Here is an 18,882-nt window from a genome sequence, read left to right on the forward strand (position 1 = left end):
ATGTAATTAACTTTGCGGAGCTCAACGTGTCCTTACTAGTTTTTGTATATTAAACTTATCTGATCATTTTAACAGGACTGTAACTCATCTAATGAGAAGTAGTAGATATGCCTGCAGTATGTGTAATAAACTAATTCTATGTCTCCAATCACTTCTCTCAGCAGTGTTCCAGAGCCAGTGATCTAACTGAACTAACTGAGCTAAATGAACCAAAAAATGAACTACTGAGTCAAATTAGTGAAATGAGTGAAATGAACTACTGAGTCAGATGAGCCAAATGAACTAATCTTTTGTGTGAACTAGATCAGAATGAACTAATCTTCAAAATGAACTAGATTTCCCATCACTAATTCACTTTGCATGTGCAGCGCATGCGTCCTCACTGGACAGGAAACAGGGGAGGAAGCAGAACAAAATTAAATAGCCACAATATGTAAGTTTGCCATGATCCTGCACAAACAGTAATTTTCGCAGAATTTAAGGCTAAGGAAGCTTTCATATATAGGGCCATTGGTGTAGTTAGATAACTGTAACAAGCCAGTAAGGCAATCAGTCAATGAAAAATTAGGCAGCTAGTCAGTCAGTTTAGCAGGCTGTCAGTCATTTAGAAGTCAGTAGTCAGGAAACCAGATGTTTCAGTCAGTAGAACCGAAAAAGCAAGGGCAGATAAAGGGTTTGGAGCAGGGTAATAGGACAGGAGTAGAAAATAGTTACAGGACAGAATAGTACAGAGGACACCGTTACAACAGCTTCAGATGCTGGGACCATGAGAGACGCCCGCTTTTGCACACCATCCTATGCGTGGGGAAGCCTGTTCAACAAGTGTTGAGTTTATAGTTGTACCACTGCAATACCTGTTCTGTTATAAACTGTTATTGCTATGGCAGCAGCAGTTGCAAATCATTTAAAACATTCTTCATTCTTTCAATAGAGATTCTTATTTTATTCCTAATTTTTTTAATTAATCTATTTTTAAACTTTAGTAAAAATGAAGTCATATGTGTTTTTTTTCAGTTCCACTGAGGCTGCAAGCCGGCTCACACATGTGGATATCTGAAAAGACTTGCCCAGTAAAGAGGTAAGTTAACCCTTTCCACTTCGGGACAGTACCATCAACACAGCTGCCCGGTCAATTTTTTTTTTTTTTAAATTGCAGCGATTACCTTTTCTTTTTTTTTTCTTTTTTGTAATGAATATACATTTTACAGAGAAGTAGGCCCTTTAGAAAGATTATCTTTGCTTAAAAAATACTGAATTGGAGTGAACATTTGAGAGAAACTGAGCCTTAAAGCAATATTCTTAAATGGTCAATTTAATAGAATTCTAAGATTAATGTACATAGTAGTGTTTATAAGTATTCAGTAATGGTTGTAATTTATTAATAATTTACCAGCAAAGGAAAGCCAAACCACTGTGATTGTATAACTTAGTTTTCCTAAGGGTGATAAACCACTATCTGTCCAGTACTTGGGCACAGCATATAAAACTTCTTCAGTAAGCTATGTAGGTTTGCATGGGGTAATGGCCATTAGAAATTCAGGTCATCAATACTGCAAAACCCCATGAATGAACCCCACTTCAACTTTACTGCATAGTTTCCCAATGTAGATATCACACTGGTTTGAACTGAATTGAGGCCAAAGATCTGGACAACTCTCCTTGAACTCTGACACTGGTCTCTATGAATCAGTATATTAGTTATTTTGAAGCAGAGCCAGAGTGCTACAATGGCACCCCCATTCCAACCACTGTCTTAGTGCAAACTAAGGCGGATTGGAATAGGACTAGGCTATATTTTTTGCCATATAAAACAGATTTATATACCCCATTGTGGGAAAATGGTAACCTTCCTGAGCTTTGAGTCTGGTGAATGGCGTTATAAAGGAGATTTTGTAAAAGGGATTTTTGGTCTCTATGTTAAATGAAAATTAATGCTTACTGATATTTTACATCCATCCCTAGGGCTGGTGCCACCATTAGGCAGCTGCCTAGGGCAACAGGCTCTAGGGGCCGGCACTGTGGCTGGGTACCCTGACTTACAATGTCCCTGAATGAGACATTGTTAGTTAGGTGTCCAGGACAGTGCTGGAGGTGCGTTCGCCTGCCCAATATTTCCCAATGCCACTGTCCTTAGGTGTAATCAAAGGCATTGCTTCCACATGGCAGCACCGCCCCGTAGCATCCCTCCGACGCCTGGCTCTTGCAGCTCATGACATCATGCCTCTGTCAGTGAAGAGGAGCCAAGAGGGACCAGGAAGGAAAAAAGAAAGCAAGAAGCGGAAATGAGGACAAGAAGAGAAAAGAAAAAAAGGCGGGTAAGAGGGTGCTACAGAAAACATGAAACGAGGGGGCTGGAGAAAATGGGGGAGAGAGGGCTACATAAAACAGGGAAAGAGGAGGCTGGGAAAAATAGGGGTGGAAGGGGGTACAGAAAACATGGAAAAAGGAGGCTGGAGAAAATTGGGGAAGAGGGGGCTACAGAACACATTATGGTAAGAAATCCCCATGAGTTACACACTATTCATTTAAAGGAACTTCAGTTTTGAGCAACCATTTATTTTATTAGTATTTGTACACTATTTGCCTCTCCCCTGTTGCTATATATTAGTATACTTAACTTTACATCTACAGAGTAAATTAACACATACACAAATGTAATCTAAATGATACATGCAGCATTAGGCTGTTCATTTATTAAAATCTTGTGGGCAAGAGGTCATGTGAGAAAAAAGCTGTTTGACAGGGGCATATGTTTGGGAAAAGCTGGTGGGGAGGGGGGGCATGTGCGACAAAAGTTGGTTGGCAGGAGGACATGTGTGAAAAAAGCTGGATAGGGCACCTAGGGCAGGTGCGCATTGAAAGAAAAGTTAGTGGGCAGGGGGGCATGGGCATGTGAGAAAAGCTTGTGGAATGGAGGTGGCATTTGTGACAAAAGCTAATGGGTACAGATGGCATGTGTAAGAATAGCTGGTGGGCAGGGGGCATGTGTGAAAAAAAACTGGTGGGCAGCGGGGGATATGTCAGTATGTAACAGATGAGTGATGTCACATCTTTTTTACTTGCTTGTTCTAACATTTGTATCCTTCCCTCTAGAAATCCTGTGTTTGCTCCTGGGCAGCAGTGAAGCCTGGAGAGCTTTCTGCATCAGGCATCAGTACATCCGGGCATCAGTGCATCTGCAGTGTAACCTTACCAGCCAGCCAGGAGAAGGTAAGAGTTACTATTTTATTCTACAAATGTCAAGTGTGTGAGGGGCTATGAAGTGGGAATTGGGGAGAGGAGGAACAGCACATTGAAGCTTTGCCTAGGGCGCAGATAAACCTTGCACCGGCTCTGTCCACCTCGATGGACAGGATGGGTTCAGGAAATGTGACTACGCACTAAATGTGAAAAAAGAACTATATATTTGTATTTGTTTATGTGAGTATACCTAATAGAACAGTGCTACTAACTGACAAAATTCAATGGAAAATCATTGCATTAATCTGCATAGAAGTAATGCAAGCACAATATGTCTTTACTGTGTAATTTGTTTATGGAGCTCTGTTTTTTTACTAGTTGGAAACACATAAAAACATTGTATTATGTACACTGTATGACTTTTAGTCGTCTTCTCTTCCACCACTTTAAGCTTCTCAATTTGTAATTTCCGATTGTAGCATCTTCAAAATACCCTTGTTTATTCAGGTACAAGAGTCTTACAAAAATATAATGTTTTTAAATTAAGGTAAGTTAAAATATAATTAAATTTTTACTGTTTTTGGCTTAAAAGCATTTAAATGACAACCAATCTTGAAAAGTTTAAATTTTCAAATTTGAACCATGAATGTAATATACATACTGTAGTTAACCTAATATTTCATTGCAGCTCAATTAAAAACATATAATTTAATAGACTAACATCTCACAACTTCATTATACATAGATTAAGCCCCTCCAACATATTTAGGTCAGTGGTGAAAGAGCATGATAGACATATTGCAATGACAAGTCAGAATGTGGACCTTCTGTGCCTCTGATGATTGGCACTGGCTACTTTGATGCGTAGAGGTTTATTGGCCTCCTTCAATAGTGGTCCCTGCAAGGAGATTTGGACTTCGATGCCAGAAGACCACAGGTTGCAGCCCCAAAAGGAGTTTTTACAGTAACGCGGTCAATTGAATCTGCCCCTTTAAATGCAAACGCTTCGGTTAAGTCACAGCCATATTATTCAGTTCAGTAATACACATCCTTTTAAAAAACCTTAATGACAAATAGTGGCTTTACTTGTTCTTTATTGCCTGAGATACAGAGTTTCTTAGAAAAATACACTGAAGTATGAGCCAAAATCTCCAGCACCCTCATGGCTGCAAATTTGCATGGGTCACATATTAATGCTATGTTCAAGTTAAAACGCTATATATGAATAGTGTCAGCATTTGTTACCTATGGTCATTGAACTCATTTATGGTCAGTGTGTTCGTTGACTGGCTCTAGAGAGAGCTGCATAGAAAACATGGCATTAAGCACATTCCTTTATAGCTACTATGATAGTGTGTTTGACAGCTGAGCTAGTGAGTATAAATAAACTGCATTGTAATATCAAATATTGTCATGTTTTTTTCTTAAACTAGGCACAGTACTTGCATGCATATAAAATATAGATGCCACATTATAAACTGTTGACTAAGCAGCTTTGAATCAAGGTGTCTGGACACTTACCTAAGTAAAAACATTCATCATTAATGAATTCAAGGTAGGTATCTGATGTTGATGCTCAATTAATGGGGGGAGAAAGGCGATTCATAATGGTATCATTATATTTAAAAAGCAAACAACTATTTTAAAAGCAAATACAGTTTAACAAATTAGGTTCATACATACAACTTTATTGTATTTTTTTTATTTGCAACAATATATAGTTCTCTGCTACACAGCTTTAGAGCTACAGCTAGGTCTGTAATAACCATCATTAAAGTTTAAATGCTGTTTTTCAACTATTAGCTGACATTTTTGTAAAAGTTTCTTTGCAAATCATTATATTAGCAGTTCAGAGATATTATTTTATTTACTGAGTGGACATCTCCTTAAAAGCAGTTAGATCACCCTAAAATCATATTCTTTATGTTATACCCCATTCATACTGCACCAAAATCCCGGGTTTTTGCCGGGGCGAGCTCAAACGACCCGGGTCTTGGTGCAGTATGAATGGTACAAGTCAAAAATCCCAGGTCTAAAAACCCGAGTCTTCAACCCGGGATTTATCGAGGGGTAATTCCCGGGTCGGACCCGGGTTGCCTGCACTATGAATGGTGCAACCCGGGTTTTTCAACCCGGGTTGCACAGAAAACAAGCTGATTGGCTGTCTGCCTGTCTCTGGAGGATGATGTCATCGGTGGGAGCCGATGAGTCTGAGTCTGAGCCAGGGCACAGACTTGTGCAGTATTATTATTATTATTATTATCATTTATTTGTTGGGCGCCACAAGGTTTCCGCAGCGCCGTACATAGTACAAACAGTAGACCGTACAGGGTTAAACAGTACAGAACGATGAACACAAAGTACCAATGCTTCAGTAACTCCGGGACAGCCATAAGGAGTAAGGACAGATCAGAAGAACAGGTATGGAGACACGGGGGAAGAGGGGCCCTGCTCATAAGAGCTTACATCCTAAGGGAGGGTGGACAAATCAGACACGAGAGGGAGCTGGTGATGCCAGGGGAGTGAGGGAATAGCGAGCAGAGTAGATGAGGGGTTACAGTATGAATGGGGTCAACCCGGGAAATTCCCGGGTTCGAGGTGCAGTATGAATGGTGTTTCTGAGCTGGGACGCTCCGAGCCCCGGCAAAAACCCGGCTTGAAAAACCCGGGATATTGCCGGGGCGGCAGTATGAAAGCGGTATTAGTAGTAGTATCTACTTATAATATGCATTCTTTTTATAGCAACATTAAATAACGTGCTTGCAAAAAAGAAAGAAATTTTAAGCAGTTTACAGTAAGGTAGTAGAGAGACGTGCAGCATTAGAGAGATAGGAGGAAATCTATGAATCCTTTATATTCACCAAACAAAACAAAGCCATGCTCTGACTTTTCCATTACAGGAAAGAGGAGAGATCCTAGAGTCAGGCGTGTTTTCTGTATGCTATTTTCATCAGCATGTTATCCATGGTGAAAGTGTTTGAAACCATTGGGGAAGAGAAATTAATTGATGCCAAAGGTTTCATGCACTCCCACCAGGGACCTCTGGATGAAAGTAGCTGATTGAGAAAATTAACCCTTGGAGACAGCTATAGGTGGTTTGCCAAGGGAAGATTATCTGTTTTAAAAAAATAAAGTAAAAAGAAGTGCAAGCAGCAAACAAGTTATTTACATACATTTTTATTTATCATGAATAAAACAATAAAGAAAAAAATATTTAGTAATGTGCTACGAGCTCTTCAATTATAATGTTATTTATATCACTATCCATTACATGAAGGAATTATATTAAAAAGGGATTTTAGTGTAACCCAAAAACATGCAAGCAGGTTGTTACATTTAGCCAGTAGGTAGGTTATCTGTTCTTGACTGGTAAAGATTTTTGGTGAAGCTACTGTGAGCTATCTCAATGTAAGGGATTGCCTTTGGCATAATAAGCTGCAACCTAATTGTACATGCTGAGATATGTGAACTGAGGGAGTCTTTAGACAAAATGTACATATTTGAGAAGCTTTGCGTACTTGTTAATTATATAAGCGCCACTTCTTCCACTTGAACCAACTAAATATTTTGTTGCCTGGCTCAAGTCAGACCATAAATGATGATGTCAGCAAGGCAGAGGGAAATTTAAGAACCGCTTTGTAGAACACCTTTACTTTAAGCAGGGCCACCTTAACTGCATTATGGGCCCCCAGGCAATGCAGTGCACCGGGGCCCCTACATTCACTACGAGCACTACGAGGACAGCACGGAAGAGGGGACCAGGGAGGGAGCCGGATCGGCGGCTGACGTGACCGCAAGGTAAGTTTTTTCTTTTTTTTTGCAGGATTTTTTTTTTCAGCGCTGCCTCGGACGGGCCCCCTTGCCCGCAGGGCCTCCGGGCTCCTACCCTACCCCTGACTTTAAGGACATCTCTATAGCTACTTGAACCACAGCCTAGCTTATCAAGTCAGCCAGGTAGTGGAGCTTTGTCTATCACATTAACTTGAACTGCTGTTTCAAATGAGAGAAACAAACATACATTTTCTGGAGTCTTATTTGGTCAATTCTTATTTGGCCAAATTCAATTAGAATTGGCCAAATGGCTTACAGTTTTGCCTGTATAAGTAACAAGCTTTGTCACAAACATCCAATATTTTTTTAAATAAAGTGCAGTGTTTCAGAAAGAGTAAATTGTGTTCGACAGCACCGATAGTGATAATGTAACACATTCAAATTTCATTTCTCACCTCTCCCTTTTGTTTTATTCTGTATTTCAGATCAGCTGCCACCCACAGAAGATATTTTATCTCTTCTGCATTGTAGTTCTTCAGGGTTAAAAGATCACGTCCTTTCAACTGTGCATGAGTATGAGAAGATCTGTAGAGAAATAAAACTTAATGTTTCCAAAAGTATATTATATAGCATCTAACCCTACCACAGGAATTTGCAGAGGACATTTATACTATTCTCGCCATTTATCCCCTCTTTCTGAAGCCAAATGTAATAATCCACCAACTGCTCTATCTTCACCTTTTCTAGTTGCTGACCTTTCTTCAGATTACAAGTGCCTTCTTTCTTGCTTGTCATCATCATCATCACCATTTATTTATGTAGCGCCACTGATTCCGCAGCGCTGTACAGAGAACTCACTCACATCAGTCCCTGCCCCATTGGAGCTTACAGTCTTAATTCCGTAACACACACACACACACACACACACACACACACACACAGAAGACACACACACTAGGGTCAATTGTGATAGCAGCCAATTAACCTACCAGCATGTTTTTGAAGTGTGGGAAACCGGAGCACCCGGAGGAAACCCATGCAAACACGGGGAGAACATACAAACTCCACACAGATAAGGCCATGGTCGGGAATTGAACTCATGACCACAGCGCTGTGAGGCAGAAGTGCTAACCACTCTACCATAGCTCTTCCTTATTTCTTAGCATATCCCTTTGCAGTGGATATGCTAAGAAAAAGATCTAGGGGTCTCTATTGGCGCCTCAATCATGGATTTAAGCAAATTATGAATCTTATCCCAGAAGGGTACAATGTGAGGCAACTCCACTATATATGGTAGATCATTCACCTGTGGCCACAGTTCTTCCAGCAAGCAGATTTAGTGGTACTGTACATCTCTGATAATTTGTCTGACGTATAAATTATCTATAATACAAGTTGTATGCTGTTTCTTTAATTAAAGTGGATATTGAACTATATGCTATTCCCATTCTCATCTGTTTGCGACCATTCTCATCAGTAGCGAGGCCAAGATCTCATTCTCATTCTCTGTTATGCTTAGGAATTGTGATGAGGGGAGTGAGAGACAGGAAATGCCTAGTTTGAAAAGAATGGGTTGCAGACAAGGGAATATTTGGCATATTCTGTCCCAAAACCAAGCAGCAACACTGATGGGTGTGAGTCCTGGATGGAGGCTTGGATTATCCCGTGTAGATGTGATCAGAGAATAAAATATTGAGAGAGCAAATTTAAATGCTGTTAAATTTAATTTTTTTAAGAAGCATTTAAGAGATGTTAGAAGGTTTGAGAGGGGTGGCTTGTTAACCTTAGAGAAGCTTCAAACAGCTGGTAGAAGAGGAATATTGAGAAATTTAGTTTCAATATATAACCATGATATCTTATCAGGAGGGACAACCTGTATGAGGTGAGAAGCTAAGTAGTAGACACATCTACCATCTTTGTTTTTTTGGGAAGTATTAGTATTAAAGACTAATGTTTGTGGTTTTTTAGGAGTATGTTTGAAAGTGTAGACTCCTGTGAGCTCTAATCATGGTTACATGAGAAAATGTGCATGATGTGAATTCTCTTCCTTATCACAAGAGTTGTACAGATTAATTTCTTATGTTTCATGTTGCGCTTTATTTTAGTTTAATGTATTAATATAATTTGTTGCTAAAGTGGTGTTCAATCAGTGGATGCAAAATTAGCGTTGCGGCTGTGTTTGAAATAACCTATAAAAACATAGATGTGACCCTGTCGTATATTTGGTGGTAGAAAGTGGATGAAGAGAATGTCGTAGAAAGAACAGAAAAGAGAACAGTGGTGGAAATGGCAGCTGTGCAAAAGAACTTGACAACTGTGAAGAACAACAGAGTCATTGGCGAGGACAACTGCAAGCTATCAGCAATTCCTGGAGTCAAGCAGTGACAGGATTAACAGCACCTCACAGCCTGTCTTTCCTGTGTACCACCAAAGTTGGTCCTGTTGGTGTTAGTGGATGCATTTGTTACCAGTGTGGTGTTAGTGGATGCATTTGTTACCCGTGTGGTGGCACTGGGTGTAAGCATAAGATTCAACATAGCTATAGTATGTGTGTGCATCACAAAGCCACATCCATTGAGAGGGACCTTTTTCTTCACTGGTTACTGTGTGGAGGCCAGTATTTTACATGTATATTTTTTCCTTAGGAATTGGAACTGTGGCTGTGCCCCCTCATTATTCATGGTGGATTCATAGAAAGCAGTGCATACCTTGCCCACTTAAGCACTGAGAAGTGTATAAGGTGTATAATCATTCATAAGTACCAGGCATTTACACGAAGAACGTTGTACTGCTATACTGGGCACTTATTATCACTGGTCTGAGTCATTGCTTTGTGGAGTGTTATTTAATCAAGTATTGTCTACAATAGTCTGTTGTACTGCATAGATTCCAGTGGGCGTGGCTAGATTTCGTTGTATGTGGTGTGTCCTGGTTATTACAGTACCATCATTTTAAGATCACACCCAGGGCCGGATGAAAGAAGGCAACTCAGAGTTAAGTAAAAGAGTGGAGGAATGCAGAGAGGCACAGGGGGATGAAGAAAGGAGGGCGGAGAGATACAAGGCACAGGGTGATGAAGAAGTGGGGGGGGGATAAAAGGCACAGGGGGATGAAGAAAGGGAGGGTGAGATAAAAGGCACAGGGGGGTGAATAAGGGGGTGAGATACAAGGCACAGGGGGATGAAGAAAGGGGAGGAGAGATACAAGGCACAGGGGGATGAAGAAGGGGGGATACAAGGCACAGGGGGATGAAGAAAGGGGGGAGAGATAAAAGGCACAGGGGGATGAAGAGGAGCAAAAGCAGCATGGCAGAGTGTGAAGAGGGGCAAAAGCAGCATGGCAGAGTGTGATGAAGGGGGAAAAAGGAGTATGGAGGGCGCAGTGCGATCAAAAGGGGGCATAGCGTGGTTGTGATGAAGGGGCACATTGTGATCATAAGGAGGCACAGCGTGGTGATGATGAAGGGGCAAAGTAATGTGTGTGGCACAGGGAGCTTTTGGCAATGTAGTGTGTGAGGTTGATGGTGGCTAAATAATGGGTGCTATTTTGTTTACAGTGGGGCAATGTAATAGTGGGGACTATTAATTTAAGATGGGGTGGTTTAGGGGCTATTGAATGTGGGGGTGAGTTTGGGGAGAATGAGGTCTCTTTATTAAATGTGACTATGAATTTAATGGCAGTGATGGTTGCAGGAAATAGGTATATATTATGAAATGTAAAAACTATTAATTGATTTGGAGGGAAATCGGTTTATTTATTAAATGAGAATACTATTATTTTAATGCTGGGGCTGAAGTGAGGCCTAATTTTAAAACGTGGGTGCTATATAGATTTAACAGCAGTGCTGGTTGGAGTTTTCTAAATTTCATGTACCCATTTTTTTTTCCAAATAGGGCCCCCAACATTCCAAGATCCAGACAAGCAGCAACTGATCTAAATACACCAGCAGCCACAAGTGGTGGCAATGACAAGAAAGGTAGGAGAGAGCAGGACAGTTTGCCAACTGTTCTGAATTTGGGGGGTGACTGTCCTGCTTATACCCCATTCATACTGCACCAAAATCCCGGGTTTTTCCCGGGGTGAGCTCAAACGACCCGGGTCTTGGTGCAGTATGAATGGTACAAGTGAAAAATCCCGGGTCTAAAAACCCAGGTCTTCAACCCGGGATTTATCGAGGGGTAATTCCCGGGTCGGACCATTCATAGTGCAGGCAACCCGGGTTTTTGCATAGTAGGGAGAGAGGGAGAGAGGGAGATTTTTCATTTTTTTTCATAGTCCAGCTTTTAGCCAATGAAAAGTGCTCTGGTGATGACTCCCACAAATTGCCAGGGCACAGACTTGTGCAGTATGAATGGGGTCAACCCGGGAAATTTCCGGGTCCAAGGTGCAATATGAATGGTGTTTCTGAGCTGGGCCGCTCCGAGACCCTGCAAAAACACGGCTTCAAAAACCCGGGATATTGCAGGGACGGCAGTATGAAAGTGGTATTAGTCAGGATTTTGTCTGACAAGGACAAGGACAGTTGGGAGGTATGTCATACTTCACATTGTACTGCTTGTGAAGGCAGAACTGTGTGCACCTAACAGTAGTGCTCACAGTATTGCCTGTGTATTTGTTGAAAATGTGAATAACCATATTACATCATAGGAGCCCCCTGTCTTAAGTGCCTAGGGCCCCCCGAGCCTTAATCAAGCTCTGGTTAGCAGGAGGGAGCGGATATTTGCCCCCAATCCCTGGACAGGACACAGCCTGCATAGCAAGCCGAGGAGCTCTAAGTCTCATGAGATTTATTAATCTTGTGAGACTAAGAGCTTCCCTGCTCACTCTACAGGAAGATCCCACCCTGATGGATGTCAGCAGCTTCAGAAGCATAGATAAGTACAGTGGACTGGGGTGTTGTAATGTGTCTGGGGTGGGAGTAGTGTGATGTGGATAGGGAGGGCCTGATAAATGTAATGTTTTATTATAATGTATGTATCAATGCCCCATGTTGACCATGCCCCCAACATAATGTGGCCACGCTCTTGGCGGTGCCGCTGCAGTTTTTTCCTGCTCATCAACAGAGGTGGGCCTGTATGCTTCAAATGCCAGGGCTGATTTTTAGTCCCAGTCCAGCCCTGATCACACCCCATTACACTACTACCGTTTTAGGATCATGCCCTATGTGTGTACTTTCCCATATAAAGTGCCATTGGGAGGAACAAAAGTACCTTACTGAGTATATAAAAAGGGGACATGTTATATTAAAGCTTTTTTGTAGGGGTAAAAATTCTCTGCATCCCCCTGTTATACATGGAACTCCACCCTTTCAACCATAATTGCATGCTTTTGAAACCCCCTTGGGAAATCCAGAGTGGAAAGCAAATTGTATGCCCCTTCTGCATGAGCATCAAAGTGGGAGAGTGGGCCATGATGACGTAAATTGCATCATCAGGACACGCTCATGCAAGGCCTGATAACACAAATCATGTCATAAAGGTCCCGACCCACCCATTTTAGAAGAAGATCAGACGGGATCAGGTTGGGTGACCTACTCCCAGGAGTCTGGAAGTACTTCCCATAATTCGGGGGTCTCCTGGAATGTAGGCAAGTATGCTTTCAGGTTCATTTAAATAACCTTTTACTGCACCCAGACTATATCTTGTTTCTGCATGTGGGTGCATAAATAGTCACATATTCTGCACTCTCCATAAATGATGGAAAAGTGGTCATATAAAATCACAGCTAGAGAAAACTCTGTCATAATCTGACTGTCAGCAGATGCATACTAAGTAGCTAGCACATATATGTCACCTAAATTTCATGCATAAATGCCATGACAAAATACTGAATCCCTTCTGTTTTATTTTTATATTATCTGAATGAAAAAGTAAACCATGAAACACTGTTTGACCACCAGGACAACACTGCTGACATCGTTGGGCAGGCAGCCCATGTTAGTTACTGTTACTATAGTTGCAAGATGACCATAAAATAATAGTGTACTTTGCTGACATAATGTAAAGTTGAGTTGACTTAAACATTGTCAGCCGCCGTCTCCGCTGATCGCTGACAGCCGGGGATGGACGCCCGACTTCCGCCGAGCGATCTGTTGCTTAGCAACAGACCCGCTGCGGCTTCCTATTATGGCCGTAGGGCGCATGCGCCCTGCCCCCGTCCCGTTGTTAGGCAATGGGACGCTTGTACTCCTCGGCCGCCGCTCTCCGGAAGCTGTCCTGCCAGCTGCTGTTCCTGGCTATTTAAACCTGACTCTGGCGCCATTAGGGTGCCAGAGTAACAGGTCCTTTCCTGGTGTTCCTGGTTTCCATACTCCTGTCTCCTCAAGTGTTCTTGTATTCCAGCCTCCTCGTTGTGACCGGGCTTGTTAGACCATCCCTTGTTCTGTGTGACCCATTCTGCTCCGTGACCTCGGCTTGTTGGCCATTCTCTGGATTTTCCCTGGTGCCTTGTATTCCTGATTTGGCTTGACCCGGACCGTCTGACCCTTCTACACTACACCAGCAACTGGCTAGCAGGACCGCGACCTGCGTACCCTGTGCAGCGAAGTACAAACCTCCTTGCGGGGGTCCTTGGCAAATATCAAGGGGTATGTTAGACTCCACACCTGTTAGTCCAGTAGCGCCAATACCGGTTAGTGTCCTGCTCTCGTTATCCTCAAGAGGCCACGGCCTGACAAACATCACATGAGAATTAGTAGTATTTCAGTTTGGCTCAAAGGAATCAAGTTTACAAAAACAAATAGGGTTGTTTACAATGTATTAGTACTGTCACCAGAAATGTTTGATTCTCTTAAAAACATGTAAACCCTTATTTAGTGCAAATTATATCATAATAATAAATATTACAATAAAATACATTTTAATTCCTTAAATTATTGTTAAAATCATAGAAACTTAAGGCTTGTCATATATCTATGACCTAGCATGAAACTGATATGTTAAAATTCATCTTTAAGATGTTGCTACAAGATACTTTGCCTGCTATGAAGACTGTCATTTGCTCAGAGGGACCAAGCAATCCAGAGGTTCATGGGGTTTGGCAAGTTCCACATATGTTTTTGTCACAATCTGTCACAAATTGTTATCCCTATAACAGGCTTTTGACACCTTCAAACTCCCTGTCCATAAATCTGGTATTCTACACAGTCAAGCTTATGCAATTGAAGTTCATACAGCTGAGTAGGGCAGGAGCCGTGCTCTCCCAGGCTGATTATAAGGTCATCCTTCACCCCTGCATTTTCTTTTCAATGAGGCTTACCTCCTCTGAGGTCAACTATTTCATGAGAATTTGGGAGTTATGGGCGATGACGATGGCCTTCACTGAGTGCAGGCATCTTCTGGAGGGGACCAGATTCCCTCTCTCCTCACTGAACACAAGAACCCAAAGTATATTCAGGTGGTGAAGTGGCTGAATCCTCAGCAGGCATGGTGAAAGACTATTCCTAACAAGAATTGACTTCATCATAATGTACTGGCCAGGATTCAGCAACATCTAGGCTGATGCACTCTCCCAGCAGTTCGCTTCCGAACAATCCATCATGGAGGGTGAATACATTAAAACTCCAGACTTGACTCTGTGAATGGCCATCTCATCAGAGTTGCTGGACAGGAACCAGATCGGACAGAAGCACTCATCAAGATGCCCTAGGCACCAGAAGGCAAGAGGTTTGTTCCTCCTGTCTGGCGATAATGGAATGGGGACATGACTGATGATTGGCAGGGCATCCAGGATCAGGAAAACAATCAATTTGGTCCAGAGAATTCTTTTTGGCCGACTGTGAAGAAGGATGTAGCTTCATTTGTCCAATCTGGCACTACCTATGCAAGCACCAAAGTGCAACAGACCCTGTCCTCCAGGCTCCTAATGCCCCTTCCACAGAGGGCATGGATTCAACTTCAACAGCTCTCAACGTATGTCCTCCATCCTGGTGGTAGTGGATCACATATCCAAGCAAGTCCACTTCATGGTCTTGGAAAAATTGCCATTGGCACCCTTACCTCGCCCAGATTATCATCTTAGAAGTCTTCCGTCTGTACAGACTTCCCTGGGAAATCATCTTCAACCGGGGTCCAGTTCATAGCTGTGTTTGGAGGGCCTTTTGCTTGGGACTAGGAAGTTCACTCCACTTCTCATCTGGGTATCACCTCCAGTCAAACAGACAGACAGAGTGTGCTAATAATTCACTCAAGCAGTTTTTACAGTCTGATGTTCAGGACACCTTGGCACAATTGCTTCTCGTGCCCCCTCTGTGGTTCCTTCAGCAGACAAATATGTGCAGAATCTCCAGCGACTGTGGAAAAGGCTGCAGGAGTGGGTGAAGATGGTGGAAGTTAACTGAAAACAATTTGTGGACCCAAGGAGATGATATGGGCCATATTATCAATGTGATCAACACATGTAGCATTGCCATGAAGATGCCCTCAGCACTCAAAGGGAAGATAAATCTGATAGTACAGGCTATGACGGCCACCTTCCTTCTGGATCCACCTGGCGTTTCATGTCTCCCTTTTGAAACTGGTGTCAAAGGAACTATTTCCGAGACAAAAGATGACCCATTCTCCTACAGTAAAGGTAGAGGGTCTCCATGAATACATTATTTAGTCGTTCATTGACTCCAGCAAGTCCTGGTAGTAAATATATTAACTAGAGGATTCTGTCACCTTGGTCTTGTACCATGTTTCAATCCTTACTTTTGCACTATCCAATAATTTGTTTTCGGTGTAGAAAGACGTTGAAGATAGCACAATGATGCCACCAGAGTCTTTTTATTATTATTAGTATTATTATGAACAGTTATTTATATAGTACCTAAATGTTACGTAGTGCTTTACAGAGAATATTTAATCATTGACTATACATATTTTAAGACTGTAAGGTTTACCTCTTTTTTGTAGCAGATGTGAACTAGCAGTGACATGGTGTGTCAGGCGCCGCCCCTGCACACACATTAGGTACCAGGGACGGCAGACTGTCAAGGCAAATTGATTCCCACTCTTCATCTGAGTGATATAGTGGGGCTCTCCATATGGAATCTCAGGCTCCTGGTGCCATCCATGAAATTGGCTCCACGTTTTATTGGACCGTATCTGGTAATACATATCATCAAACCGTTAACTTACAGACTGCGCCTTCCTCCCTCTCTAAAGATCCACAATACTTTTCACATGTCTTTGCTGAAACCATTGATCCTCAATAAATTCTCTCGCAAACCTTCTCGCCCACAGCCCTTGTTCACTGCGTCCGGTAACAAGTACAAGATCAGTCGCATCCTGGATACTCGCAACCTGCGTGGGCGATCCCAGTACTTGGTCCATTGGAAGGGCTAAGGACCCGAGGAGCGGTGATGGGTGTATAAGAAAGATCTTCATGCTCCTCGTCTTCTGGCTGATTTCATCAAAAGACAATCCTTGAAGGACACATCTTTCAGTGAGGGGGGAGGGGGGGGGGGTACTGTCAGGCGCCGTCCACACACACACATTAGGTGCCAGGGACGGCTGCCTGCTTTGTTACCCATATATAGGAGGAATGACAGTTGATAAAACTTTCTATCTTAAAGACTTCTTTAGTAGTTATTGAATAAAAGTCTTCACATTTATTCTTAATAAACTTACACGTGACATCAATTCTTATTACACTTACAACATCAATTCAGCTCACTCAACAGCCACAGGCATTAGTGTGTCAATAGTTTCATTACTACATTTATATGTTCCTAAAGAAGCTGAGGGCCAATTTGAAAGTATTAGGTCTTTTCAAACTAATAGTCCGAGAGGGCTATATCAAAGAAATTAATGTGTTGTGAATGAAAACTGCTGGAGAACTATAAATTATACAGATTAGTATTCAAGTGTGGAACAAAATCAGTGATAGAATCAGAATCCCCATTCCAAATAAAAAAAATCAATATATCTGCCATAGAGCCAGGTTTGCCCCGAATCATCCAGTACACATATAGTCGGACTCAAAGCCTCCCATGTCCAAATTTTAAAAACTCCCAAGTGTTTGAAGATAAAACTGTGTATCAAATACAAAATAGTTATGGGACAAAATTAAAGCAATACAATGCAATGTAAATGTACTTTGTTCTTCTTCTGGTTCCCCATCCATGGGGAAAAAATAATAAACTGCTTGTATACCTGTTGAATGACCAATATTACAATATAAAGGGATTCCACATTTTAGGTCAAAAAATGAAAACCTTCTTGTGAATGGATAGATTTAATCAAATTAAGAAATTGTATGGTGTACATGATATAAAACTAGAAAGCACATGACGTGCTTACGTAATGCAAAATCTACAAAGTGAGACAAATTTGAAGTCATAGAACCAACATCAGAAATGATAGCTTGTCCCGGTGATTTGTAAAGTTATTTATGTATCTTTGGAAATTGGTATGTGGGTACTACTGGATGTGCAACAAATAAAAAAGCCACAAATCTCTAGCTATAACCCCCTCAATCAAAGCCTTATTTGTTTTGGGTGTAGAAGGATGATGAGGATAATGGCGCAATGATCCCACCAGACATTTTTTTTAGGCGGTAAGTTTAATAAGAATAAATGTAAGGACTTTTATTCAACAACTACTAGAGAAGCCTTTGAGATTGAAACTTGAGATTGAGATCAACTGTTAGTCCTCCTATATAATCTATCTTTTGGAGTATATATAAGGGCTACAATATGCAGGCCAGACCATGAGGTCCCTAAATTTTATTTTTTTGGAACATCAAAGTAGCATTATGAGTGAAGGACATTTATGAGTGAAGGACATTGGGCGAGTTGTAAAAAAAAGGTGACATTTCAAACCTTACAATTAGGGGCATAAAAGTTATTAAACTAATACTAATCATTTTTCCCTTTTGATAATGATACTAAATTCCTGTTTATGAGCAAATCATTTTTGGATAAACTGACAGAAGTGTCCTATGTTTAACAATTTTTTTCTTTATGGTGATAGATGTGTTACATTAAGTTCTCTACATACTTGTTTCTATACTATGTCCTTATTATATTTTGAATGCTGATTTTATTTGATTAGGTATCTTTTATATGGCCCTTTTTAGTGGTTCTATCTTCCATCAGTTGGACGACTGATCTAGCGATGGGATCCAATAGGCTACTAAGCAAGTTACTTTGACTTTGTATAAGTTGGGAGACCTAGCTGTATGTGTTTAGGTTTTTATACATCTGTATATTGTACAAATATTATTAACATGTAGTTCTATTGTCAAACCCAATTATGTCATAACTAGTGGGGAGATTTATTGATTAATCTTTAAGTGTTTGGTTGATTATAGGATCCCTATTCATTGAGTATCCATCGTGTAGTCTAAAAATGGAAAATGTTTGGTGATTTACCCTAAGCACAAGTCTTTTATTTGTAGATTTTTTCTTTGTTCGATGTGCATCCTGAACTTTTATGTCAAGCATTTAATGTTAATATTATAACTGCTAATTTACTGGATCTTAAAAGGTTAATCAGTTTGAGATGTTCCAGAGTGATTTATTTACAGGTGTATGCTGATTACTGTATTCTGAGTGGATTCAAGATGTTTAAATACTGGTTGGTTCTATGGACTCCTCCACAAATCCTCTGATGAAAGTAGCTTGATTGCTAGAGAAACGCATCAGAGAAGGATGCATATCAGTTATTACTACATCTGCTATAATTTTACACATATAGATTGAACTTTGGCTGAAGACAGGACATGGATATGTGAGTATTACTGATTAAAATACAATATTCATCTAAAAGGGACCTGTGACGATTGACTGTAAAAAGATTTAGCTATTCAGCTACCTGGGTGGTAAAACAGAACCTAACAAGGAACATTGTCGCTTTTATGATATGATTATCATACATTCCTGAATATTATATACTTGTCCTGATTGAACTGAAGAGTGTTAACACCTCTAAGAGTCATTATTCATTT

General features: G+C 41.1%; 1 protein-coding gene across 1 annotated transcript in view; it reads right to left on the minus strand.

The window, feature by feature from the left end:
• The window catches only part of OTC (ornithine transcarbamylase), an 85,410-nt gene that overhangs the window by 51,646 nt on the left and 14,882 nt on the right, over positions 1 to 18,882 (minus strand). The window contains exon 2 of the mRNA XM_075196431.1: positions 7,407 to 7,536. Within this exon, the coding sequence (XP_075052532.1) occupies positions 7,407 to 7,536 (130 nt within the window). The remainder of the gene's footprint in view (positions 1 to 7,406; positions 7,537 to 18,882) is intronic.

This window comes from Mixophyes fleayi, chromosome 2, assembly GCF_038048845.1.
Source record: "Mixophyes fleayi isolate aMixFle1 chromosome 2, aMixFle1.hap1, whole genome shotgun sequence".
NCBI classification, from domain to species: Eukaryota; Metazoa; Chordata; class Amphibia; order Anura; family Limnodynastidae; genus Mixophyes; species Mixophyes fleayi.